The 27,618-nt window shown below is 39.4% G+C and overlaps 2 protein-coding genes across 4 annotated transcripts in view; one reads left to right on the plus strand and one right to left on the minus strand.

Annotated features, from left to right (window-relative positions):
* shq1 (SHQ1, H/ACA ribonucleoprotein assembly factor) overlaps positions 1–1,940 on the minus strand; it is a 48,438-nt gene extending 46,498 nt beyond the window's left edge. For 2 of the 3 annotated variants that reach the window (XM_047348679.1, XM_047348677.1), the window contains exons 1-3: positions 1,493–1,513; positions 851–1,017; positions 663–727 (exon numbers count right to left, since the gene is read on the minus strand). In XM_047348679.1, coding sequence (XP_047204635.1) covers positions 663–727; positions 851–993 — 208 coding nt within the window. In that variant the 5' untranslated portion in view covers positions 994–1,017; positions 1,493–1,513. Of the gene's footprint in view, positions 1–662; positions 728–850; positions 1,018–1,492; positions 1,514–1,844 lie in introns of those variants that run through there. The other variant, XM_047348678.1, reaches the window with a different exon arrangement.
* A 1,656-nt stretch (positions 1,941–3,596) lies between these two features.
* On the plus strand, positions 3,597–26,039 carry gxylt2 (glucoside xylosyltransferase 2). Its single transcript, XM_047346356.1, has 7 exons — positions 3,597–4,071; positions 14,029–14,227; positions 15,575–15,706; positions 20,645–20,896; positions 21,231–21,354; positions 22,974–23,146; positions 24,170–26,039. Exons 1-7 carry the CDS (start codon positions 3,788–3,790, stop codon positions 24,341–24,343), a joined length of 1,338 nt encoding a protein of 445 aa, XP_047202312.1. The 5' UTR covers positions 3,597–3,787; the 3' UTR covers positions 24,344–26,039.
* The last annotated feature ends 1,579 nt before the right edge of the window (positions 26,040–27,618 follow it).

A 27,618-nucleotide genomic window follows, 5' to 3' on the forward strand; every position in this document is an offset into this window, starting at 1 on the left:
TCCAAAACAAACATTCGGACACACACCCTCTTTACGGCTAACCAATTTATATAGATCTCTGTTACAACCATCTTGTCAGGCTACATCGAATGCATTCAGTGCTTCTACAAGACAACGTTGGTGTGTATTATCCTCAACATGTTATCACCTGCATCGGTTGTTGCAGAAAAACATTTTACTCAGATTAGACGAACACTGGAGGATCATCACTACACCATACTTACCCTTGTAATGCCTTACCCTTTCATCAAATGGGCATTACAGCTCTGTAGCTGCTTACTGTAGATTGCAAATGTAACAGTGGTGTATCAACTTCGACCACCCCCCTCCCGAAATTGGTGTAAAAGATTAATGGGGATTCCCTGTAAAGCATTTGTTCCGCTTTCCCTGGAAAGCGGAACAAATGTAGATTACAGATTAAAAGTATGATCTGTATGGTGTCCACGAGAGCTGAGGACAAAAACCTGGCAAATAATAATCTGTTGAAGATGCGTGTGACGGCCATGTCCAGCTTCATTTCTTTCCTAATAATGGAAAGAAATGAAACTTATCCTTGTTAGTTTGTTAGAACAACTTAAGCAGAGACAGAGATTTTGAACAAACAAGGAACAAATCTGATTTGCATGACTGAAATGAATCAATTAAATAATGATCCAACCCACCTTTATCAATGTCAAATGTAGCCTTCTCCCTCCCATCTTCTAAAACTCTTCCAGGAAGACTTAATCTAACAAAAACAGTTAAGATATTATAACCAACACTGATATAATACAATAAAAACGAGCTTAATTCTATAATAACTGTAACTGCATAAAAGGTATATTCAGTGAGAGTATATTAGTTAACTCACCTGAGGAAGTAGGGCTTTGCATAGAACTTGAAATCTGTCCCATCGATGAACAGGTCAAACTCTGATGTTCTGGTGTAAGGTGCTCTTATGCAGATGGTCAGATGATCTGGATCCTGGCGCAGGTCAAATGCAGGAGTGATCATGATGAGTAATCATATATTACAGACCTGCAGCACGAAAGGACAACATGAATCATCAGTTCATTGCATAAGATGGCCTTCAAAATAAAGGCAGCAGACTGTGGCAGTCAGCTGACTACAGCACGCCACCTGGTGGGGGGACTCAGTAGTGGATAATGTGACCATAAGCAGCAGCAGACACGTGTCTGTGACTGTAAAATTGTAAACAAACCTTATGTACAGCACAACAGCGCTTTAATTCAAGTTGCGAGTCACAAATAGTATGTATTCTACGGGGAATAGCTTACTTTTGAAACGGTCCTCCCACTACCGAAAACTTATAGGTAACTTGGGTCTAAACGTAAATGGAAGGTTTTTGCGTTTTAACAAATGTGTGATTTAAATTAAATGTTCTTTTAAACAAGTGTTCCAGCGTACAGTCGACAACACATTTTCCCGGCTTAAGCTTTATCTTTAAAAGCGCAATATATTTCTGCCAGTAAATATGGATCACCTGGCTCACCTGATGCTGGAGGCTTAAAATTACTTTCTATGTGCGAATAAATGTTTTCCATTCGTTTGGACGCAGCCCGAAATTAACCACAGACCACCACAATCGTAAATAAGCATAGGTTTGTCTACAAAACGAAACCTTTAGTCGCGGACACACGAGTTACGGTAATTTGGATGATTTCTAAAGGGAGTTCTGTTAACAGCTAGCTGCTGTACCCTGGAGAAGGCTAACGCGTGATGCGTCTCCTCGTGGGTCCCAGTGTAGCGGCGGCCGCTGAAGGCAGCTCTCTGCTCTGCTCCATGTTCTACAGGCGGGTTCTTTTAGAACCTCTTTGAAACACATTTGAAGGAAAATAACTTACCTCAAACAATCGGGGCTATACCAAAAAGCTCTCCGTGCTTTTTAATCTATCGTCCATGTTTTACCGTAATATAGAGTGTAAAGAGGTTCAATTAAATGTGCCTGAGCAAAAAAAAAAAAAAGAGGAAAAAAGCATCTGTCCCATGAACAGTGTTCGGACACACTGAACACGTAGCTAAATTTAAATCCGTTTATTCATTTTAAACGCACTGAGCAATAAAAACACTGAGTATTATAAACTATATATACTACACAAAATGTAGTAAACGTTGGCAGAGAAGTCGGAAAGTACAATATTGGGGAAATTTGTTTCTGGGGATTTTCCAGTGCTTAACACAAAAAAATGAGTGTCGATAAGCAATAGAAAAATTTGTCACACAGATTAAAGAATGAACTTCAGATATGTTTACTAGCTGTTTTTAATTTAATTCAAATATTAGATAAGGATAAACCGAGTAAATACAAAATGCAGTTATTTTACAATAAAGATTTCATTCATTAACCACAAGCACTTTTGATTAGTTAACCGTGATTAACCAATTTCTTAAAAAACAAAAAAAGCTGACTCCAGTTTCCTTAACCACACCCAGGCCTGATTACTCCCAGACACGGAGAATTAAGAAGTTACTTAAATGTAACCTGTCTGACAACACGAAGAAGGCTAAGGCATCTCAAAATCAGGATCTCAGGGGCAACACGGTAGATTTGGTGCATTGTTTCCTTGCAGCAAGGAACCAGACCAAGGTCTAACTCTGAGGTCTAACGTGATTGCTGCCTTCTTCTATACTTGGATTTTTCAAAGATTTTGGTTTAGCAACACAAAGAAAATGGCATAATGCTTCTCATGTAAACAAATAAAACGCAGAAGATAATTTTTCTTTGCTGCTTCATTATTTATACTTTGCATTGCTCATTCATAGCTTTCTATTAAGCAGGTTGCTGTGACACCAAACTAACTCAGTGAGATACAGTTTCAAGTTCAAAAAGATAGAGGCAAATGTTTTGCAACATTTTCACTGGACAAACTAATATAAAACATTAGCGAAGGAACCATAGTGAATTCTGAAAGTGGGATTACAGAGGAAGCTGCGACGTTTCCAAGTCAGAATTCCAAACAAATGGAGCACGCCATAGTAACAGCAGCTTCGGTGGCAGACCATGTCTTTGCAGGTTTGCAGCTGTGCCAAACTCAGTTATCAGATAATGAATTGAACTATGTTCTAAAGACTTGAGACTGGGACAGAGGTTCACCTTTCAGCAGATACTAAACATACATCCGGAGCTATGATGGAACAAATCAGATCAAAGCCTATGCATGTGTTAGAATGGCCCAGTCAAAGTCTGGACCTAAATCCAATGAAGAATCTTTGGCAGGACTTGCAAATTGTTGTTCAGAGACACTCTTTCTCCAAGGTGTTCAAGCCACGTTGCAAAGCCGAATGGACAACATCTTAGACGTGAAAAGCTGGTAAAGACATTCCCTAACAGACTTGCATCTGTTATTACAACAAAATGTGGTTCTACTAAGTATGGCTGAATACACGTCACACTTTTTCGATTTTTCTCCGAAGTTGCCAAGTTTGAATACCATCAATCCCATAACTGCACAACTATGCACTCCGTTGAGTAGGTAGGCCTACATCATATTAAAATCCCAGTAATAAAAACAGAAGTTTGTGATAATAGCCTAACGAAATGTGGCATAAAACGTTTGCAGGGCACTATGCCTGCATCATTACGGTAAAGCTGCGGAAACCCCTCCTCCGCCGTCCAACCCTCCATGGAGGGTGAGAAACCGCTCTCCGCTCTTCATCATCATCTGCTGAAAAGTGCGAGCGGGGAGCGGTAACAAAATGCCAACTCGGGCCGCTCTCCCTCCGCCGCAGACATGAGCTCGGCCGCAGGCCCCTCTTCTATCCGCACCCGCAACAAGTCGCTCTCACCATGCGGATCCACTGCAGAGTAGTTGTGATCGCCGTGTGTTTTGGAGTTTTCCTACTTCTGTACTTCTTGGGGGGGAACGGCGGCGCGGACGAGCCGCTGCTGAAAGAAGTTGGAGGGGATCGGGAGTTGGAGGAGGATGGCAGATCCCCTCCTTCGCTCTCCGACTATCTGGGAAGCGATGCCGTGGCAAAGTTGGCCAGAAAATCATCCGCGGTAGTCGGTGAACGTGGGGGACGAAAAGAGCGCAAGGCGACTGGAAGAAGGGGCAGCGTGAATGCAAAGAGGTAAAATGGGAGTTTGTGTCTCTCTGATTAGGAGCCAACCTTCTCTGCTCGTTTCTACATCATACTTTTACTTTCCATGTTCTTTTTGTCTCTTTGGAGTTAATGATGGATCCAGTTTTGCCTTTTTCAAAAATATCCTTAAGGAAGAAGTATCACAGAACCCTGATCTGTCAAGAAACTCCCTTGTGTGCATGTTTGGTTTGGTGCATTAAATCTAATGTACTGTTTTTGGCTGAAACGTGAAAGCATGGTTTGGGTGTAGGGTAATGTGTCCACAGCACATATCAGACACTACAAGACAACTAGGCACTAGGCAGTAAATCATCCCCCCACTGTCAGTATCTTCATCATTTAGCCCCATTTTGTGGGAAGTAGGCCATCATCACATTCCTCTGGTTGACTTAAAGCTGTAAAAGTGACCTTGAAAGACACACGTTTTGCAATTAAAAAAAGGTTGCACATGTGCACAAACTGACTTGTTAAAACTCCAGTGAGATATTATTAGAAACTGCCTATAAAGGAAGCCCATTCTGTTAAGCAGAAGCTTGCCTAAAATTATCTGTATATGAATGTGTGATCTTTTTTCTCCTAGAGAATCTCTGATCAGGCTTTCACTTTCCCCCAAGATTGGAATGTCACCTTTGCTTTCTGCCATATGATGGACCCAGTTTTATGTTCTGGTGCCTCATGCATCCCTTGTGTCTTCACCTTCAGCCTGACTACCAGCCCATGACATTGCGCTGAGGAGACACCCGCTCTGTAATATGTATTCAGCTCCGAAGCCAGACTGGAGACTCCAGACACTGCTCGGTAGATAAAGAGCCATCGAGGCATTGCATTGAGGAAAGACCTTTGCGTCCTTGCAGAAGGCACACTGCTGTGCGTGTGCTCAGCGCTGATAAGGGAGATGAGGTGAAAAGGGGTCACCGGTGGTCGTTTAAAGAAAAAGGAGGGGAAATAACAGTGTAACTGGGTGAAAAATGTTCCAGACTGACTGCTCAGATTAGAGGAAGTAAGTCTCCTTTGTACAACCTGAAAGTATCAGGGTAAAAAATGTGAAGAAAGGTCCTGTTTTACAAAAAGCACATTGCAGACAATCACTGTAAATGCTTGGATGGGACTGTTTACACTAATATAGAGCTAGATTGCTATTCCGTGAAAGAAATTATTCATGTCATTTCAATCCGTGTTCTGTGGTGAACCCTCTCCTTCCTGTTCTGTTCGTCTTTCAATCGGAGCGCTGGACAGATTTCCTGTGAGACTCGCCTGATAGACAAAAATCCATGTTTTAATCCTTTTATTTCCTCTCGACACATTGCATCACTTCCTGTGGTCAAAAATAGAGAAAGAAGGGCTCTAGTTACACCGCTGGCCCTTACACTTCAAACTGTTGACATTAATTTGCTCAAACTGCAGACATTTCTTGTTTTTCCTTTTAAAATTAGCCATCCTTTAATTATATGTACTAGCAATGAACTGATCAGGGATTTGTGGCTGATATCCAATCTGCGGCCTTTGTAAAGTTTTGACCTGCCGATACCGGTTCTGGCTGGTTCTGATCCCTGTTTAAGAACTATAGTTTAACAAGAGACAACATAAGAGCAGCATTCAAAATATTTCTTGTCTTCCTGCTGTGAGCGGTTATTACTTTTTATTTTTCTATCAGGAACAGATGTGACATCACAGTGTCTGTGAGAGAGCAGTCACAAAATGGGGTTTATTGCAACTGATATCATCATCGCAATATTTATCAATTGCCTATTTCAGATCACAGATCCCCGATAAACACGCAATCCCAAACCCCTCATTATGGATCTCTTTTTCGATTATAGAAGTTGATCCAGTGGGATCCCAAGCCCTATGCCCTTACACAGTATTATCTGTGATTATGGAACCCCAGGGGTGTGGTTTACAGCTGATTCACCTGATCAATTCGTTAGACATGTGGGCGTTTTCCTGGGGGGAATCCCCAATGGGCCTCATGGAGGCTTTTAACATCTTAATATCTGTATCAGATTCTACTGAACAACATATTTCATGTGTTGCTCTCTCTGCATGTCACTGCTTCTGCAGCAGTATCTCCTTTGTAACATATCAATACATCACACTCTATCCACATTCCTGTATTATACCTTAAAGTTCATAGTGGTTGCAGGTTTGTGACCACTTCCCAAGGCGGATTAGGTCCGTGATATTGGCAGAGTGACTTTGACCCCCATTCCGTGTTGAGACCTCACAGTTAATCGCGAGGCGTAAAGAACATGTGTGGATCACGGAATGAAAGGATGACCTAGAGGGGCTAATAATCTTGCCATTGCATGATTACCTAATATTTTGCGGACCTACCACCAACATTTCCAAATTGAGCAAATTCCATACAGGCAAAGGTTGAAAACTCGTTTTTGTACCTGGAAAAATCCAGTTAGGAAATGACCAAAAGTACAAAATGGTAAATTACATGCATCTGCTAAAGTCTAACTAGCCTGAATGAACAGCTGACATACCTTAGTAGAAAAAATTGTTTCATTTTTAAAAGCTTCTTACATCTCTGTGCGTCCTTTGACTTTATGTTAAACACCACACTGTTCACTGTTACTGAAATAAGCTAACTTTGAGTCTTCTTCTTTCAGTAACATCTTCCATACCAAAGAATGCTGTTGTCAACCTGATCTTGTAGCACTTAATATGGTGCCTTGAGGGGCTGCACAATATTAGGAAAATATTACATTAATTTTCTCTTTGTATCTCAAATATTTATTCAACCATGAGACTGTCAAGAGGTTGTCTCTAGTAGTTGTGTTAATAGTGTGTTGAAATACCATATGCAGCAATAAGCTAAAGTATTCACTTTCTGCATGACTGTGTCAGCCACTGACAGTATTGTGAAGGAAGTTAGTTGTTATGCTTCTTTAAAATGATGCCTCATTTCTTTAAAGTCTGTAGGCAGCTGTTGCAACATCTCAGTCAGCTTGAGGTCTGTATTGGACCTGGCCAGTGAAACATTATAACTTCTTGTTTTCTTTAGATCTCTCTCTGTATGCTGATTTAAAGCGGTCCACTTTGGATCCAGCCTCAATTGACAAGCAGATGGCCTCACAATGGACTCTAGATTACTTTGGTATACAGAGAAGCTCAATAAAGGACTTCAAGAACCTTGTTGAACAACTCAGTGGCTCTAAATTACTTAGGTCCTGTGGTTGCAAAACTTGCCCAAAGCATTAGACCTCTACCACAATGCTTTACAGTTAACATGATGCTTCCTCCTGGCAGCCCCAGGAGCCACAGTCATCCTGTATTTTTTCTAACTGTACTATCATGGACTTTAACATAGCTTTTTGTTTTCTTAAAGTTTGTCTTTGCAATGTTGGTCTGTGCTTAGAGCTAACATAATGGGTTTGCATATTTATTTTGCCTTAGTTTTGTTTTTATCTGTACTAACACTGTATAACACCATGCAATGTTTTTCATCAGAAGTTGCACTGATTGAATTTTAAGTTCTGATTTTTACATACTGGGTACAGGTTTAAAATTAGAGAGGGTGTACTTATTTTCTTCAGTAACTGTATTTGGTTTGAGACACCACCTTCTTTCCTGCATTGTGCATGTGTAGGATTAGATTTCTGTTGATGTTTTGTACTGAAACAAATCTCCTGCCCTGTCACTTCAAATATAGTTAAGCAGCGTTCCTGGCAGTAAAGAAGTCACTCTCTCACAGCAGCATTATGTAGAGCCATAAAAATGTCATCTTTGCATGACTGAGCACTCTCTCTGCTCAGGGTGTTTTGAGATCTCCCTGCCTGCCTCAGTAGCTTGATGTGCTTGTGAGATACTCGTCAGAAGAAATTTGCTATATCTATGAGTTTGGGTGAAACTCTTAGAAATTACAGCTGAATGAGTCATTTAGTGATTTTCTACTACCAAGTTTGAAATCTAAAGTTTTGGAAATTACTATATGCAACTATATTCTTAAAACAAAAACATGTTTTTCTTAAAAAGCTGCTACCTTATTTTAAAAGAGTAGTTTGCATTTCTAAGTAGAGTTCTGTGGATACGTTTGAAGTAGTTGTTATCTTATCTGGAGGAAACGACTCCTTTTAATGACTTTAAGAAAAAGAAGTTCAGGCTCTCCTAGAGAGCCAGCAGCTGCCAGAACAGGATCCAGAACAAAATGGGTTACCACCCCCTTTAAAATTTAGTTCTTTAAAATGTATTAAGTTAATGCCAAATCACAAAAAAATCTCATCTCAAGGCACTTTGCATAAAAATATTTACTTTATGCACAGAAACATATATTCAGATTAGTTCAGTCACATACAGTGATATTCAATAAATTGGAATATGTGTTCTGATAAGGCCAATTTGTCTGGTTAAAAGTACCGTTTGAAAATAACCTTTAAGCAGGTATTAAATATACTTCTTTTTACTTATTGATCTGATGTAATATTCTAATCTTAAATGTAATTTTTTTTATTAGCTGTAAGGGGGAAATCGTTATAGTTAACAATATTCAAATTTATTAAATGTGTCTGAAGACAGATTCAGCTTCAGTTACATACATTCTAATTTGATCTTAGTAGTTTACTTTTTATTCCAACTTGTAAAACGTTAGCTATCTAAGGATTGCTTCAAGTCTTTAACTTTGCAGTAATCCCTAATACTGATCATGCATGTGGCAACAATGGAAAGAGAACTCACCTTTAACAGGAAGAAACCTATGGCAGAACCTGACTCATTGTGACTGACTATCTGCTTGGGGGTTTAAGACAGAGCAAACACACAAATGTACAGAAGCACTGGCAAGGAGTACTTCCTATCATAAAGAAAACATAAATAGTTAATGGCAGCAGTAGCTTTTTTTAGTTGCCTCATCTTGGAGAGAAACTCCACTAAACAGATAAGATCTGATGTAGTAGAAAACTCTGTGCAATGAAAACCAGGGAATAAATAGTTAGTGGGAGCAGTAGCCCTTTCAATAGTTACACCGAGGAGAGAGACAAGGTTAGACACAGAAAGTCAGGCTAAAGTGTATCATCTACTTAGGAAAAACATGACATTATTGGCAGGAATAGGTTAGCCAATGGACCCCTCTGGGAGCTTGTCACATCCTAACATAAACAGACTATTAAATTAGTGGCTTCAATAACAGCAGATGATTGGAGAGCAGTAGGAGAAAGTTGCAGAGTGAGGAAACATGGTCAGTATGTCATCCAGTAGCCTAAGCCAGTATTGGTATAACTAGTGAGGCGGCTCATTGTAAATTAAGGCACTCTAAAAACAGCCGCTCATTCCTTTTTTAACTAAAGATGCACTGATCCAGCCAATACCAACTTCTGGTCTTCTTAAGGTCTGACCTGGCTAATTCCATTTTTTTTCTAAGGACTATAACCTTAGTACAGTAATTAATAAATTACAAGGTTCTCCCTATTTAAATGCCACAGTATATGCCCCTAACCTTTTATCTGATTTTTATTAAACTCAAATATGTGCACCGAAGTGTAGTATAGATATCAAATTATGGCAGTTTATAATTTTAATTTGTTTAATGAATAGGAAGAAATTATTTACATTTTTCAGAATTTGACCTGCCAATCACTGATTGGAGCCTATCAAGAGAAAATTTGACCAATTCAAATCCCTGGGGGATTGAATGGTCAATAACTTGTATTGAACAGCTCAGCTTTGTTTCCACTACACATGTTCATTGAATGGCTTTGAGACCTACTCCTTCAGAGTCCACTAAATGACCCAGTTCCATTCTAATAGCTAAAAAGCCTTCAAGGTGTGCTTTGGTACAGCTGTTTCTCTGGTTGTTCCCTCTGCATGTCTCCATTTTTCTTCCACATTATTGTTAATCGTGCTGTGTTTTTTTTTTCTTTCTTTGAATATTTAATAGACCTTGCTGTCGTGCTTTGTAGACAGAGAGCTTGTCTACTGCTGTCTGTGTTGACTGTAATGAATTCAGTCCCTTTGTGGCTCCTCTGTGCTGTTTCATTGCTTCCAGATGTGGGGAACAGTGCCTCGACATGAGTCGGTCATGTGTGTAGGCCACGTTTGCCAAACAAAAACACATTTTTGTTTGGTCATCTTTTTTATTTTAATTGTTTTATGGATAACATGTTTTTTAGGCACGGGGAGTGGAATTCTACTTTTTGACAAATGGATTGCATTTGATCTGAGAAATGGGGGAGTGTTCATCAGCCTTGACAGCATCATCCATGAATCATGGCAGACATTTTTTTTTTTTCAGCACCTTCCAGTTGCTCCTAATCCGCTGTGTGTTGTCGTCCCTCAGTCATGCAGAAAACAAAGTGTTACGCTTTGAAGCAGCCTTGCAACCCACCTGTCAAATTTTTGCCATTTGCTCTTCCTATCAAGACACAAAGGAAATCCTTCTTTTTTTTAAAGATATTGAACTGCAAAAATATTTGCATTTCACAGTTCTTTTGCAAAAACATTATGCTTTGAAACAAAAGCTTCTTTGTTCTCCACTTCTCTGATTTCCAAACCCTCACCCCCATGGTTATGACAAATTTCTGCTGAACATGTCATTAAAGCCAGCCCCATATGTGTTTGTGAGCAGTTTGTGTTTGTCTAAATGAGACATTCCTTTGTTTCAGGCTTCCTCTACAGTACCACTTGATCTGCACAAATAGAACCTTTCTTAACATCAGATAAGGAGCTTCTTTGTTTTTGTGCATAAAAGAACAAAGTCCAGTGAAAACTTGAGGAGCTAAAGGAAAATGAATGTGTGCGTTTGTGTGTGGGCGTGTATGTAAAAGTAGGTAGTGTTGAACAGTATACAAAGAATATTTTGTTAAATAATAGTCTGTTAAGTGTTGTCTGGTGAATACCAGCCTGATGAGGTGCTGGTATTAGGACAGTAGTGAAAGGGATGAGCCAAGCTCTGACATTACTGCACAGCAAAACTCTGCACACACATGGAATAAATTCACACAATTTTTAAAAATACAAGAATTTATTAATAAAAATAAGGTTACTTAAAGTCAAACATATTTCAATCAATAAACTATTTACTATACTGGAACAATCTAACTAAACTACCAAGCAAAATGAAAGAATAAGGAAGACCAACTATATACAATATGAACAAGTGAATCAAAGATGGTTAAAAACCATGACCAATAAAGTTATGCAACATTATCATTCAATGTTATGTATGTTTGAGAACCAAGGATTATCTTGAGTAATCTGGAAATGAAGTTACGTTAGTCTTGGAACTTACTTAGACAATAATTGGTACACCTTCAAACAACCATTCACAATGTAAAATCAGATCAAACATTGTTTTAGTAAAATAATATTTCAAAGAATGATTTGCTGTATGAAACCAGCCTTCTGGATGACTAATTCTTAATGGTATTTAATTAGCGGCCTTTATTTAGTACATTAATATTTAAGGAAATATTATTATGGAAATATTAAAATAATATTTAAGGAAATATAATTTTAAATAAGAACCAAACCTTTCTGGATAAATGAGTCTTAATGGTGTTTAATTAGCTATCACATTTAGTAAAATAATATTTAATAATATAATTTTACTAATATAATAATGTTTATAGCTTGTTATATGTACTTTTTTAAAAATACCATTAATAAAAGGATTAAAATTCATACATGTTGAAGACCCATTTCGGTTGATCTGTGTTTAAAAACCATCCTTAAAATAAAGACACAACACATCATTAGCTGAGTAGCTAGTCTGCTAGCACTTAGCTGACTTTTCTCAACACAAACAAAAACCAAATGTCATTAAATGAACATTATTTAGATTATTTCATTCTAAACTAATCTTCTCTGCCCAAACACTACCTTTTACGTGAACCCTGCTAAAGAACAGATATCCTGGGCGACTAGTTGAAGGGGGCAGAGCTGTCCCAGTAATCCATGTGCGGACATTAAAGGGACTAGCATTGTAGCTAATCTCAGTATCTGAGGGGGTCGACTGGTTAGCTGGCTCGGCCACACTGTACAAGCAAGTGACGTTGCGGCAACTTCAGTGGGGATAGCGATCCTGCGTGGACATGCACACAGGATGGGGTGCGATGTTGTAGTCCCGATGGACACTCCCTCACCTCAACTTGCTGGATGCTTGAAACTGAAAGTGAAACTGACATGGGGTCTGATTAATCTAGCTGTTGATTATCTGACCACTTGGGGGCATTCATAGAGCATTTAATTTTCATTGCTAGGGGGTAGAGATAGGCATTTAGCTTATTGTTTATTTTGTTATGGTGAAAAATTTCTTATCATAATAAGGGTTTTGATTTATCATGACAATAATAAATTCTGAGAAATGGAGTCTGAAGATAATAATAAATATCAAGAAATGTGAAAATATTATTCATCACAGATACTGTGTGGACTTTAGCCATAAAGATCCCACATCTGTATGTAACTGGTGTCCTGAGGAAACCTATTTCAAAATGGCTATGTTTTTTCAAGAGCAGTATTTGTTTTGTAGGGCTTATATGATAGTTATAAGTCCATGTTGCCCATCTGTACTAGGGGGTCAGTTGATCCATAAATATGGAAAACAAATAGATTTTAAAATCTCTGCAAAGTAAGGTACCCCTTCTGATGCAGTCGAACACTGAACTCCACACCCTTGAGCCTCTGTTCAAATGGGGATTCCATCAAAAGCGAAACATACTTTAAAGATGTGACAAGATAAAATTCACTTAATTTTCTCAAAAAGAAACCACCAATATACATGTCAAAATGCTAGCAGCTCAAAGTTTTGGCATGCAAATATATTAAGCCCCATATACTTTCTTTGTCTTTCGGCTTTTCCCTTTCAGTGGTTGCCATCATCTAACCCTATCTTCTGCATCTTCATCTCTAACACCCAATCCCTATAGGTCCCTATACTTTGATACCCCCGAATAAAATATTGTGCAACCAACTGCCTTCAGAAGTCTCCTAAATAGTAAATGGATTGATAGATGGCTGCACTATTTGAAAACAAGCATTCTCACAAGGAGCTATTGAGAAAGGGATTCTTTTTCCACCCATTAGAAGTTAGTTGCATTCCAGTTTGAAGAATGTCTCCTTATTATGAACTCCTTTTCAATTAGTAAATCACAGTCTAAAAGTTCCATTTATTTTTAGATGTTGGCTTCTGGTTAAGATTTATTAATTTGCCTCCAGATAGAAATGCCAGTTACAAATATTAAATGTTACTTTACAATGCTTTACGTTTTTTATTTTTTATGATATTGAAAGCTGTGTATTGCCAACGTGTAAAGTAGTTTAATGTTTCCTGACTTTAGACTACTGGCATCTGCCTTGGCATTGGCCAGTATGAGATTCCTATGGAATATTAATCTTGAGTAAAAACACCAGAATTCACAACAAAAATACATAACATGTTGTAATATGGAATACCCACGAATACGACACCACAATGCATTTTGGAGCTTGTGGGCTACCTGTCACTTAAATAGCACTAAGCAGCAGAGAAAGACAAACTAGACATATAGATACTTTTTTTTTTTACCAAGTTATTAATGACATACATGACCAATTACAATCTAATTTGTAATATTTGTTTGGAATAAGACATATGGGTTTCTGCCCATACATCTTGACGTTTGTGTAGATGTTTCGACTTGGAGCAAAAATGTCATTTATTCCTTTTTTGTATGTATGTTTCACATCAAGTTTATTACTGTCCATGTGACAAGTACAGATAGCTTATTAAAACCCCTGCTGCATAGAAATAAGCTGTGAGTGATGTGAACACAGTAAATGATCATCATCTTTCTCATCACTAAAAAAGTGGCCGTCTTATATTTAAAAACATCCCTCAGTGTTCCTCGCAGTCATTTCTTTATATTTGTACAATTATTGTACTTGTATCATCAATCTATGTTCTGCTTGATCGTTCTAATGTGTCTTTTTATTTTAAGCTTTGCTTCCTCTTGTCTTTTCTAGTAAATTTCTGGGTAACATGATCCGACCTGTTACCAGGAGCAGGCGGGTTGAGGACATCATGCACTTGGCAGTGGTGGCTTGTGGGAATCGTCTGGATGAGACCCTCACTATGCTGAAGTCGGCCCTGCTGTTCAGCCTGAAGAAGATCAAGTTTCACATTTTTGCGGAGGACCCCTTGGCCCCTCAGTTTGAAGAAAGGGTAAGAGATCTTCAGTGTGCGAATTCTAGACGTATGCACACAATGATTCTCTGAAAAGGCCTTTGACTTTTAGATATTTGGTGTTTTTTGTAAATGGGGAATGTGTGCCTTTTCTTGATTATGGATTACCTACAACTCTGACTCACTACTACAGGCAGATATTGCTCTTTTATGTCAAAGCAGGAGCATAATGTATAACAAAGACATTGTGCTTCTTCTGTAATAATAGGGTTTCTTGTAAAGTCACCTTTTTGGACTAGCTTTACATAATGTTGATTCCCTTTTAATAATGTTAGAAATCATTATCTATAGAATTTATTTTAATTAACAGACGTCAAACCTAGCATTAAATAGCTTCCATTCTCCTTTTTCAGTTTACAAGCTTGGTGCCATGTGCTGAGTGTTCACTGTTTGGGGGGAAACTGGGAATCATGGTAGTCTGGGCTTGGATAATGTTGCACATATGCTGGCTTTGAACAGGGAGGAGCTTAGGAGCAGCCACAGTGCTAATGGACTCAGTGAAAGCACTTGCCAAGTCCTTGTGGCTCTTGAGCCTGTTTAGGGCCAAATTCTTACATGGATTATCACAGACGGCCTCACTTCTTATCAGTTTGAACTTCAGCTTAGTTTTTGATTCTTTAGTTAGGCTGCAGTGTCTGTAAAACCTATTAAAATTAGAATAGTTTCAGTAGTTTGAAATACTTTCCAAAGAAGCACTTATCAGAGATTTTGTGGCCAATATCTGATCACTGATTTTGTTAAACTGTGAACAGCTGATACGAATTTTGGATGATTCTGATTTCTCTTTAGGAGCAAGAACCAACAAAATAGTTATTTCTGCTTGAATGAAAAATGTAACTGTCTTTAAAATAAAATAAAAATATATATAATATTCTGGGACAGATCAAATTGGTCAAAAAGACAAAACAGAGCAACGTTGCTGTTTAGCCTTCCTGTTATCTCCTGAAGTCTCACCCTGTTTAAAAGTAGCAGCATGAATAAAAAGCCAACATGGCTCTGTAGAAAATACAGTTTCCTTTTTAGATACCTCTTCCAGCTTTTGAGCCTTCTATGACTTCATTTTTACACTGAGTAATACAGATAATAGCTAACTGATTCTTCTTCTCTCAGTAACATCTTCAACACTGAGTGTTGTTGTCAGCATGAACTGCTAGCTTTTATGTATGGTGCGTTCACTGATTGGAAAACAATGTTTGCCTTTTCGGTCTGTGATTAAGCATATTTTCGCTGGTCACCAGTAAATTTCCTGGTGCATCTTTACATTCTGCTTACTTTTTTCCTCTATTTGAAGTATGTTTACATGACATGTATTTCTTCCCCTTGCAGCTTAACCAGTGGCCTCAGTCCATCTCAGCCAGATTCCAGTACAGCATCTACCCCATCTCCTTCTCTGTGGGCGACGCTGAGGAGTGGAAGAAGCTCTTCAAGCCTTGTGCTGCTCAGAGACTCTTCCTCCCTGTAAGACCGCAAAACATACAGTATCTTACCTTAGCAAGCAAGCAAGTTTTTCTTCTTTAGACAAAGATCATTTCTTTTCCTCACCACCTCAGTTCATTCTAGGTATAGTTAATGGCTACAATTAATTACATGCATGACTTCACACATTTTTCTGCAGCAGGCACTTAAAGAAACATCCGTCTCCAGAGACAGAAACCAATGATTTCATGAAGTGAATCTTGTGCTCTGTTATTGATTTTTCATTCTCAGACCAGTGTCCATTGAAATAGCAGCCGGCTTTCTGACAATAAAAGGGACATAATGCTGGTGCAGCACATCCATTGTGTTTTCCTCTCACTGTAATGCAATCAGTGACCAATATTCAATATTTACAATGTAAAGGGGCTCTTCCAGAACACCTGATTACAGCTTCTCTGATATTCTTCTTTGTTTAAATCTTAGTCATCTTTTCTGATTTGGCAGCTTGACATATTCACTTTGAGACATCTTTTTATTAAAACATGGTTGGTTGGTCCAAAGGGTGGATCCGCCATGGAAAAACTGCTGACTTGTACAACAAGAAGAATGTTTTTTAGCAAATCAGATATGATGCGAAATTTTCTTATTTAACTGAAATATACATTAACTAAAACACATTCTATGTATTCATCCTTTATTTAACCAGAAAGTCATTTGAGAATGTTTGAGAATCTTTTTTAAATGGAGCCCTGGTAAAAAAGGCACACCATCACAAGGTACATGCTAAAGTTTGACATTAACCTCAACATACATAAGCAAAGTACAAGTCAGAGTCAGCATAATACAGGTTCAAGTTCAAGTTTAAAAATACCCGTTGCAGGGGGAGCAGCGGTGGCGCAGGGGTAAAGCGCACAACCCGTGTACAGAGGATACGTTCGAGTCCCAGCCCGGTGACCTTTGCTGCATGTCTTTCCCCCTCTCTCTCCACCCCATTTCCTGTCAGTCAACTTACAAAACAAAGGCCACTGGTGCCACAAAATTTTCAAAGATAAATAAATACCTGTTGCACTCTTCAGTTACAGAAGTCTTTGGTGTACTCTGAAGATTATTCCATGGCCAAGCTACAAAATAAGAGAACGCAGTTTTATTAATTTCAGACAAAATTCTTGGCATTCTAAAGAGAAGCCAACACGAGGACCACAAATCATCAGTGTTTGAGTACATTCTTAACATCTTCAGTGAATGGGTGAGTTACCTAGTACAGCGGTACCTAAGGACTAGTGCGGTCCTTTGGTTAAACAAGGACCATGACGACAGATTATAAAGTACACAATGATGAATTTCATACAACACATTTATTATAAAACTTAAAGAACAGTGAGGAGAAGTACAGAGGAAGAAGCAAGCATACAAATGATTTAACTGTAGTCAAGAAGATTTATAAATGTAACCTAAACAATGTTTTTCCAGACTACTAAATTGAGACTGCCCTTGCTTGATTATGCGGTAAAAACAGTCTAACCATTAGCTTTTCTACTAAATGTGTAATATACAAGGCTCACATATTTATAGAATGATACTTTCTCAATAAGGCTGTCCCTGTAGGGTAGATTAGGTAGAAACATTAGTTGTAACATGTTTTTTTTATTCACATTAATAACCAATTGTAGGCCATACATTGATGCCTGCGTTGGTTGAAATTCTGTTTAATTTTCATTACGCTGCACCTAATGCTCATTATAAAAATATTAATAACACAGGGCCTATGAATGAGTCTTGGGGGACTCCTTTTATAATTCTTAGAAAACAGAATATATAACCATCTTCAACAACACACTGTGTCTATCTGATTGATCAACAAACAGGGGAGGGTGAAGGCTTTTTGTGGATGCATTGATCATGTCACCAACAAAGCTCCTGTTATGATAATATGATCCAACCCTAAGCCAGACCTATTTTCACTTAACATCTTATTGTCAACCAAGCACTGCTTCAGTTCAGTCTTTATTCCAAATTCTAGATTCTTGACATTATAAAGTCTAGATTTAGCACAATAATCTAGACTGCATTCTATATTTTAGGAATTACAATATAGAAACTCTGATTTAAAATATGAGGTTCAGTAATAACGTCTACTGTTTTGGATCAACGCATTTCAGCGCTTTATAAATTACTACAGTGCAGTTAGGCTTGAAAACAAATTCCAGACTTTAAAAGGCAGGAAAAGATGAAAGGCATTGAGTTTATTTAGCATTCCTGAAACTCGCAGTTATTCAGCTCCGAATTCCGAACACTATCAGCTTTACTCTTGATTTTACTTGATTAATTTAGATATGATCAATTGGACTGAAGAGGAATTAAACCCTGACAGAGACTTTTTCTTGACTTTTTGAAAGTGTTAATCAGGTTATTTGGGTTAGATCTTGAGTAGTATTGTGATTTGGATTTTTTTTAAACTTCTTGAAACTAATCGTTATAACTATTGATATTTAGTTTTCCAGAGCAAATACACAAAAACATGGAATCAAATTAATGAAAAATACACATACTTGTCTGGGGAAAAGTGTGTCTTTAGAAAACCTTGATGGGTTGTGCAGCTGGTTGATTAACAGGAAACATGGCTCCAACACAAGTGCTGGTAGTGGAAACTGTGGTATGTGGGGGGTGGGCTTCCATAACAAGGCTCCATCCTGCAAAATCACTGTGTCAGCTACTTGAATGAAACAACTGGAACCTGATTCAAAATTATATAAAAGTAGGGATCCCTTATTATTTGCAAGAGAATTAGTATTTGAAATATTGTAATGCAAAATAGTGTGTTGTTGAGAAGAATACTTCAAAGTCCTTTATGTTTTGTCACAACACTGTATGGCTCAGGGACTGGCCACCATCCTGCAGCTCCATACCCCTACGGTTCCACCACAGTGCTTCACTCTCGCATAATGTTGTTTTTTTTCCACAGTAAAAATGTCTTTGGTCAATAAAAAATGTGCATAAAATTACTGCAGCCAAAGAGCTGATATAGTATCTCTTCCAATCCAGTGTCAGAAACTAGATTTATAAGAATGCCTATTTTGGATTATTAAAATATATTTAAACACTGTGACTCTTTTCTAGGAAATGTGCTTAAATTTGCCCCACTGTTTGCACGATAACATGCTACTACTGTAATAAAACATGCCATATTAAAAACCACCTAAAAATGATATGCTAAATTTAATCAAACTCGAAAGGTTTATGTATTTTAAAACATAACTTTCTAACAGGGCAAATTACATTGCTGTGAAAGTGTATTTGCGCCCTTACAGATTTGATGTGTTATTGCTTTTTTTTTTGTCACACTCTGATGTTTTTAGATCATCAACCACATTTTAATATATAAATATATAAATATCCTGAATAAACACCTAAGGTTTTCAGATTATGATTTGATTTATTAAGGGAAAAGAAAATGAGAATTATTATCTCTTCTCTTGAATTAATTGTAATTATCCTATTTTTTTAGATGGCTAAGTAGGCTTGAAAATCGGCTAAAAAGTCTCACAAGGCAATGCAAATACCCCGATCTAAAGACGTTCATGAACAGTTGACAATGTCATTGACATCTATCAGTATGGAAAGGGTTGCACAGCAGTCTTTCAGACTTTGGGACTCCATTGAACCACAGTGAGAGCCATTATTTATAAATGGAGAAAACATGGAACAGTGGGGAACCTTCTCAGGAGTCACTGGTCTACCTAAATTACTCCTAAGAGTGCGTCAGCAACTTATTCAGGAGGTTACAGAAGAACACAGAACATTATCTAAATCCCTTCAGGCCTCCATTAAGGTTAAAGGTCATGATTCAGCAATAGGAAAGAGACTGGGCAAAAATTAGGGGTAGGCGATATGACATTAGATCGTGAAGAATGAGAAAGCGTTGCTGATTTATCAGAGCAGAGAGACAGTGGGATGGTCCAGGAGACACATCTGCATGCTGTTCATGCTGTACCATATGCATATACTAATAAATTTTTATATCAGCAACTGTGCCGGTGAGGAAGGTGTTTACACCAGTAAGTTAGAGGAAAATGACACCAGTGGGAACAAATTGTAACAAAGTGCCATGTTTCAGTAGTAGCTTGTCACAGTCTAAAGTACTGTCACTCACTTCTAGCTTTGTTAGGCTCCATTATTTTAATTGTATTTTATTTTTTTCCCAGACAAACATATATACTGCTTTGCAAAATAATTAATACCCCATCACATTTAGGCTTTTTAAAAAATCTGTCACATTAAACTTCCATAAGTAAACTGCCTTGCAATGTATTAATACTAAATAAGTTATTCACCTATGGTCACATCACAGCTACAAAATTCAGTTTGTTTGGATTCTGTGTGACGGAACAACACAGAGTAATGGATAGTTGTGAAGTGGAAGGAAAGTGATGCATGGGTTTTAAATTATGGCTCGGTTAGATTGGACAGAGACAACCTGTCACCATCGATTTTCAAGTCCTGTCTCATACTCTCAGTTGGATTTGGGTCTGAACCTTTTTAAGTCCCAGATGTGTTTTGATGCAGACCACACTCTGGCTGTATATTGAAGGTTGTTGTCCTGCTGGAAGGTGAGCCTCCAAATTCGGTCTCAGGTCTTCCACCATTGTCCTCTATTTTTCCTGTCCTGGAGGAAGAATAGCAACCCCGCTGCATGATATTGCCGCCACAATTAGTCAACTCTATTTACTAATTAGGCGCTTTCTGAGGGCAACCTTTTAGATTTCGATTTGTAAAACAATGCATAGGTTTTTATCCACATCACAATTATGCACTACTTGTGCTGGTCTATCAAACACAATCTAAATAAATCACATTGAGGTTAATAATTTTTAATGAGAGAAGATGTGGAAAAGTTCAAGGGTTATGAATACTGGAAGGCACTTTAAATCTCCCTGTGGGTCATTAGCGTTATTCTGATGTTGAACTGAACTGTGCTCCCAGGTAATCCTGAAAGATGTGGACTCGTTGCTTTACGTGGACACTGATGTTCTGTTCCTGCGGCCCATGGATGATATCTGGATCTTGTTGAAGTCCTTCAATAGAACCCAGCTGGCAGCAATGGCTCCAGAGCACGAGGTGCCCAAGATCGGCTGGTACAGTCGCTTCGCCCGGCACCCTTTCTACGGAGTCACGGGGGTCAACTCTGGCGTAATGCTGATGAATCTAACGAGGATCCGCAGGACGCTGTTTAAGGTGAGCTCCAGATGCAACCCTGTCACTCCACGCTGTGATAAATAGAGTGAAGGGGCCTTTGATTTTTTTTTTTTTTTTTCTCGTTTGCATTCTGAAAGGGTTTGATTCTTTGAGCTCGAGTCAGAGGCTGAGTGCTCTGAGTGGCTGTGACAGAGGCTTTCCAGATTACCACGCCAACATCACACACTTCTTGCCCCAGAGCTCAATTTAGAACATTTACTGGCAGCAGATTGCACTTCGAAAGTGGAATTTAAATGTCTTCCTCCTTTGCTGATTTTCCATCTTCTGTTTAAGGTCGAGTGTTGAGCTATTTTTGTGGATCTTGCTCTTGCAGAGTAGCCTGATTCCCGGTGGTTTGTCATGGGAGGATCTTCTCCATCCACTTTACCAGAAGTATAAGAACCACATCACCTGGGGAGACCAGGACCTCCTCAATATTATCTTCCATTACAACCCAGGTGCAGTGTTTGTTTAACTGTTTTTATACCTTCTACTGTGGATATAGAAAACAAAGCATTTGAATTCTCTGAAATGTTCCATATTAAAAGTGGGAAAGCATATCCCACTCTGTAGACACGCTGACTAATCCTGTAATGTTTTAAACCAAGTCGTTGTCGTGGCTGTAGCTGCAGGCGGAATTCCAGCTGCAGCTGCCAGATGTGGGCATTAAATGCTCAGATCCTGCGGCGGTACATTGGCTGCCAACACAAAAAAAAAGCTCAGTTCTGATGCTTTCAGAGGCATCTTTTAGGTTTTTCTATCAACATGAGTCCAGTCCTTTATTGTTTGCAGCTCTGAAATCTGGAGGAGCTTTTAGAGACTAAGAACTCTTTGTAGTTGAGTTTAAAAGGATCTGGCATTTAGGGTCGTTATTTTTGGTAGGCAAGTCCCACCCTCTGTTTGGGAAAGTAAACGCAAAGGTTTTAAATGAGACACAAGAACCAGATCTTTTTAGAAAACACTACAAGCATCCTTCTTATGCTTGAGGTAAACATCTGCATTCTTACAGCATCTCTAACTTATTGTACGCCTGCTGTTGAGCTGATGTACTGGAGCAGCTGGGGGACATTTGCAAACACTGGATTTTACCCGCATTGTTTGGTTGGGGGTGAGCCAACACCATTTAAATAATGATGTAATGTTGAGGTTTAATGCTACAGTTATGTATTTGCTGTGATCATCCTTAGTATAAATTGCATATTGAAATTAAGGTAAAAAGAATATAAAAATGTCAGTTTCCTGTTCTTCCATCTTAAATGTGAAACATGACCGTTACAATGCAGCTGAAAGCAAATAAACCTGTTTAGAGAAAACTCTACATTCTGCAAAAGCTGCAATTACCTTGTTGCACAAGAGTGCACGCCCTTTAACTAATACTTTGTTGAAGCAATTTTTCATTAAGCTTCCTGGCACATATTTGTTAAGGTATAAACTTTAACTAGGGCATTCTACATTTTTATTTTCCTCTGGTGAAGCCGAATTTCAATGTATGCTGAGACTCACTAAGCATACATTGGGGCAAAACTGTAGTTTCATCGGGCCATTTTTGGAGATGGTTACAGGCCTTGGCTGTTTGTTTTTTTTTTTGTTTTTTGGAAGAGAAAAACGCTTGTAAACTACTCATCAATGCAAGCGCATGGGGCATAGAGCTCCCACAGTGTTCCTGTGGTCCTCCACGACCAGTTTCCCTCAGATCAATTTTGGTGAAATGCCTAGTTATGTTTACAATGCAATATAATTCTTTGTACCTTTTTCCTGAATAAAATATTGATTCTTCGTAGCTTGATTGTAGACTACAGCTTTATCTAAAAGGTGTTAAATGAACAAATGTCAGGTAAATAGGACGAGGACAGCTGAACGTTCTGTTAGGTTCATCGGATTAACTAGAATTGTTTGCTTTTTAGGTGAACTGTACAGGAAACATGTCATATTAAAGGTGGAAATAGTTTTTAAATGATTTTTCACTAACTCTTTCTTTCCCTAGAAAAACCAGGCTCTTCAACAGATGTCCAATGTATGTTTTAACGCTGATGATGATTTGTGTTTGCATGTCCTTTTTTTGTTTCCCCCGTTGCAGAGAGTCTCCTTATCTTCCCCTGCCAGTGGAACTACAGACCTGACCACTGCATGTATGGGAGTAACTGTAAAGGTGCTGAGGAGGAAGGGGTGTCCATCCTCCACGGCAACCGTGGAGTTTATCATGACGACAAGCAGCCTGCATTTAAAGTAGTCTATGATGCAATACATGATGTAAGTTTTTGGGGACTGGGAGTAAAAGTATAAGTTTTAAATAGTGGAGAGGCTCCCCTTCTGAAAAGAAATCGTCCTCGCATATTAAAAGCAGTCACTCGGAATAACTTGACATTGATTTCTGGTGACCTTTCTCCCTCAGGGGACATTGCAGCAAAATGCCACCCATACCAGCCAATATGCTGTTTGCACATAAAAAAAACTTTAATTTATGAGGGATATTTCCAAGCAAATGTTCATGATGTCTTTAATCTTTAAGATAGAATTGATAATAACAGATTCAGAGCCTTGCTAAATCCCTTCAACTTCCTAGTATTTTGTCATGATACAACCAGAGTTTTACTATGTTTTACTAGGATTTTATGTAAAAACCAGCACAAAGTTGAGGATAATTGTGTTGTGGAAGGAAATGGATAGATGGTTCTCAGAATACTTTACAAATAATGCAGAAAGTCTGGTGTTGCGCCAATATTGTAGCTCTGACTGGATGTTTACAGGATTCCTCTACATATAGCTCCATCCATCATCCCATGAACTCCGACCAGCTTCCTTGTCCCTGCTAAGGACAAGCTCCTGATATAATGGACACGATGATCATCTTTTTTACTAAGCAAATACTTAACCTTTTTTTTTTGTAAACATCCTTGCTTTTACCTTGAGGTTCCAGCTAGATAGAAAAACATTTCATGTTGGACTGCTCCTCTAAGCTCATTCAAAAAGAGGCTCAGGCTGTCGACTGTGTGATGTTAATTCTCTCGAGCTCACATTAAACAATCTGGGTCACTTTTTAATTTTAGACGCCGTTTTGACTGGCAGTGAAGTTAGCTCCCTCTGCTCAGCTGAGATAAGCCTCTTAAAGACGAGCCGGCACGTAATTTATGATTAATACACAAACCCGCCTCACCCCTGCTGACAGGATTTGTAAATGCCGTTTACAGAGTGTGATGGATTCCTTTAGAAAAAAAAAGATTACATTGGACACTGATGCATGGCTGGGGGGGGGGTATTTCTCTGTCTCTGCAGTTCGCCTTCGAGGACAACATGTTCCAGTCGCTCTTCTATCCCATCCAGAGCAAGTTCCTGGACACGGTCAACACTCTGTGCGGTCGGATTCCCCAGGTCTTCCTCAAGCAAATAGAAAAGACAATGAGGAAGGTGTTTGAGGAGAAAGTGGTGCACCATGTCAGACCAAGATAAATGACTGGGGAGGAGAACTGGAGTTCCAGTGGATTATGAGTGGCGCCGGGACATTTTGGATCAAACTGGAGGCTCTGCGTTGGTAGTGCTGGACGCTTTTGGACGTCCTGGAATGAGCATTTTTACAAGACGACAGACTGTGATGATTTGGTGGAATGAACTGACAATGCCTTGCAAAAGTATTTACACCCTTAAACTTTTTTACATTTTGCCACATTACAAACATAATTTTAATGTGTTGAATTGGGATGGACCAACACAAAGTAGCGCATGATAGTGAAGTGACCCAGTTTGTACTTTGTACAACTAACTTTTTGCCCATTCTTTAAGTCTCACCACTGATTCTCAATTGGATTTAGGTATGAACTTTGACTGGGCCATTTAAACAAATGCATACACTTTGATTTAAACCATTCCACTGTAGCTCTGGCTGTATGTTTAGGTCAAAGTTTAGGGCAAAGGTCTGCAACCTTTATTTCAAACAGCCGATTGTATCCTTTTCTCCTCTAGAATATTACATGTTTGGAGCCACAAACCTACCTTTTGAAATGGTATATTGAATTTTTTCTAACAAAGAATCTGGCAAGTCACATTTGGTAAAAATGAGTAAAAGAGAAAATGTATAAAGGAACAAGTATCTTTATATATAATGGTTTCATTAGTAACACAGCTATAATTCCTGATAATTTTGTTGAAGAATATAAAGAGTGTATGAAATAGTTCAGGTAGTGTGAATATTTATGCAAGGCACTACGTGTATACAAATGGAGTGTTGATCACTGATGCAACAGAATATGTTCGTTTTTTTCATCGTACAGTTCTGCAGTTAAGATAACACATGGCGCAAAAACAAGAATGTATGACTTATTCTGTCCTTGGTAAAAAATAAAATAAAAATGAAGGTAGCACCTGATCACAAGTGGCAAACATTATTTTTAGGTATATCTTTTTCCATTTTGCATTGTACAAATGGATATTTCTTTTTTTTTTTTCAGGCAAATTCAATACTAAAACAGTGGTTCCAGAAAACGCCTCTCCTGAACGACTGAAAATATGAACGTTTTAGCAGCAATTTGAAATGTTAGCCTGTGGGAATGAGAAGAATCCAAAGGTTTTACGTCTGTTCTGTAGTTGCCAGATGCCACTATCAGTATTGAGTACAGCACAACAAATGAAATATTCTTTTTCATGTGGAATACAGATTATGATGCACTTTGTGATGTTAGGACAGGCTGTGTTGTCTTTTTACAATTGTTTTTATGTGAATGTTCATATTTTAAGCACTTTTGCCTTTTGCTTGACTAAGTCAGACCAAATGCGCAAGGATTTTTTTAAGGGTGATTTGGTATGGTTGATATTGTGCCATCTTAATATTATTCTGTGCGATGTTTACTATCAGAAGATATTGAGTGATATAGAAGTGTGTGTGTGTGTGTGTGTGTGTTTGAAAGAGCATCAGCATGAGTGTCTGTTGTGTGTTAGTGTTTTTTTATGTGTTTTAATGGTGTAATTGTATCACATATCTCAACTTGAAAACTTAAAATGACAGTACAGTCTACATGTTTCTAAATAAAACAATACAATGTTTTGAAGCTACTTCAGCTTAATTTTTACATACACTTTATGCATTCAAGCCAAATGCCTTCAATGGAACAAATGTGGTCAAGAGATACAATAAACATATTGTTAAAAAATATTTCTCTCATTCCCTTTCATAATGTATGTTGTTAGAGCTCAACTATTAAGTAAAAGAATTTACCCATTTATATTGTTTGTTCGTTCGTCGTCTTCCGCTTATCCAGGACCGGGTCGCGGGGGCAGCAGACTCAGCAGAGATGCCCAGACGTCCTTCTCTCCAGACACCTCCTCCAGCTCCTCCAGGGGGAGCCCAAGGCGTTCCCAGGCCAGCCGAGAGACACAGTCCCTCCAGCGTGTCCTGGGCCGTCCCCTGGGCCTCCTCCCGGTGGGACGTGCCTGGAACACCTCCCGAGGAAGGCGTCCAGGAGGCATCCGGTATAGATGCCCGAGCCACCTCAACTGGCTCCTCTCGATGTGGAGGAGCAGCGGCTCTACTCCGAGCCCCTCCCGGATGGCCGAGCTCCTCACCCTATCTCTAAGGGAGTGCCCGGCCACCCTACGGAGGAAGCTCATTTCAGCCGCTTGTATCCGTGATTTCGTTCTTTCGGTCATGACCCAAAGTTCATGGCCATAGGTGAGGGTAGGAACGTAGACCGACCAGTAAATTGAGAGCTTTGCTTTTCGGCTCAGCTCTCTCTTCACCACAATGGACCGGCACAGCGCCCCCATTACTGTGGCAGCCGCACCAATCCGTCTGTCGATCTCCCGCTCCAGTCTGCCCTCACTCGTGAACAAGACCCCGAGATATTTAAACTCCTCCACTTGAGGCAGGAACTCCCTTCAAACCTGAAGAGGACAAGCCACCCTTTTCCGGTCGAGTACCATGGCCTCGGACTTGGAGGAGCTGATCCTCATCCCAGCCGCTTCGTACTCGGCTGCGAACCGCCACAGCGCATGCTCTAGGTCTTGGCTAGAGGGGGCCAGCAGGACCACGTCATCCGCAAAAAGAAGAGACGAAATCCACTGGTCCCCAAACCAGACCCCCTCCGGCCCTTGGCTGCGTCTAGAAATCCTGTCCATAAAAGTTATGAACAGGACCGGTGACAAAGGGCAGCCATGCCGGAGTCCAACATGCACTGGGAACAGGTCCGACTTAGTGCCGGCAATGCGGACCAAACTCCTGCTTCGCTCGTACAGGGACCGGATGACCCCTAATAAAGGGCCCCCGATTCCATACTCCTGGAGCACCCCCCACAGGGCATCACGAGGGACACAGTTGAATCCCTTCTCCAGGTCCACAAAATACATGTGAACCGGTTGGGCAAACTCCCATGAACCCTCGAGCACCCTGTAGAGGGTATAGAGCTGGTCCAGTGTTCCACGGCTGGGACAAAAACCACACTGCTCCTCCTCAAGCCAAGGTTCGACTATCGGTCGGACTCTCCTCTCCAATACCCTGGTGTAGGCCTTACCAGGGAGGCTGAGGAGTGTGATCCCCTGTAGTTGGAACACACCCTCCGGTCCCCCTTCTTATAAAGGGGGACCACCACCCCAGTCTGCCAGTCCAGAGGCACTGTCCCCGACCGCCACGCAATGTTGAAGAGGCGTGTCAACCATGACAGCCCTACAACATCTCGAGACTTGAGATACTCAGGGCGGATCTCATCCACCCCCGAAGTTTTGCCAACGCGGAGCTT

The sequence above is a fragment of the Girardinichthys multiradiatus genome, chromosome 20 (genome assembly GCF_021462225.1).
Source record: "Girardinichthys multiradiatus isolate DD_20200921_A chromosome 20, DD_fGirMul_XY1, whole genome shotgun sequence".
Lineage (NCBI taxonomy): Eukaryota > Metazoa > Chordata > Actinopteri > Cyprinodontiformes > Goodeidae > Girardinichthys > Girardinichthys multiradiatus.

Coding starts and splice junctions, on each gene's coding strand:
- gxylt2 (XM_047346356.1), top strand. CDS start 3,788: ATGCGGATCCACTGCAGAGTAGTTGTGATCGCCGTGTGTTTTGGAGTT. Junction 14,228..15,574: donor CCCCTCAGTTTGAAGAAAGG/GTAAGAGATCTT, acceptor TTCCCCTTGCAG/CTTAACCAGTGGCCTCAGTC. Junction 21,355..22,973: donor TATCTTCCATTACAACCCAG/GTGCAGTGTTTG, acceptor CCCCCGTTGCAG/AGAGTCTCCTTATCTTCCCC.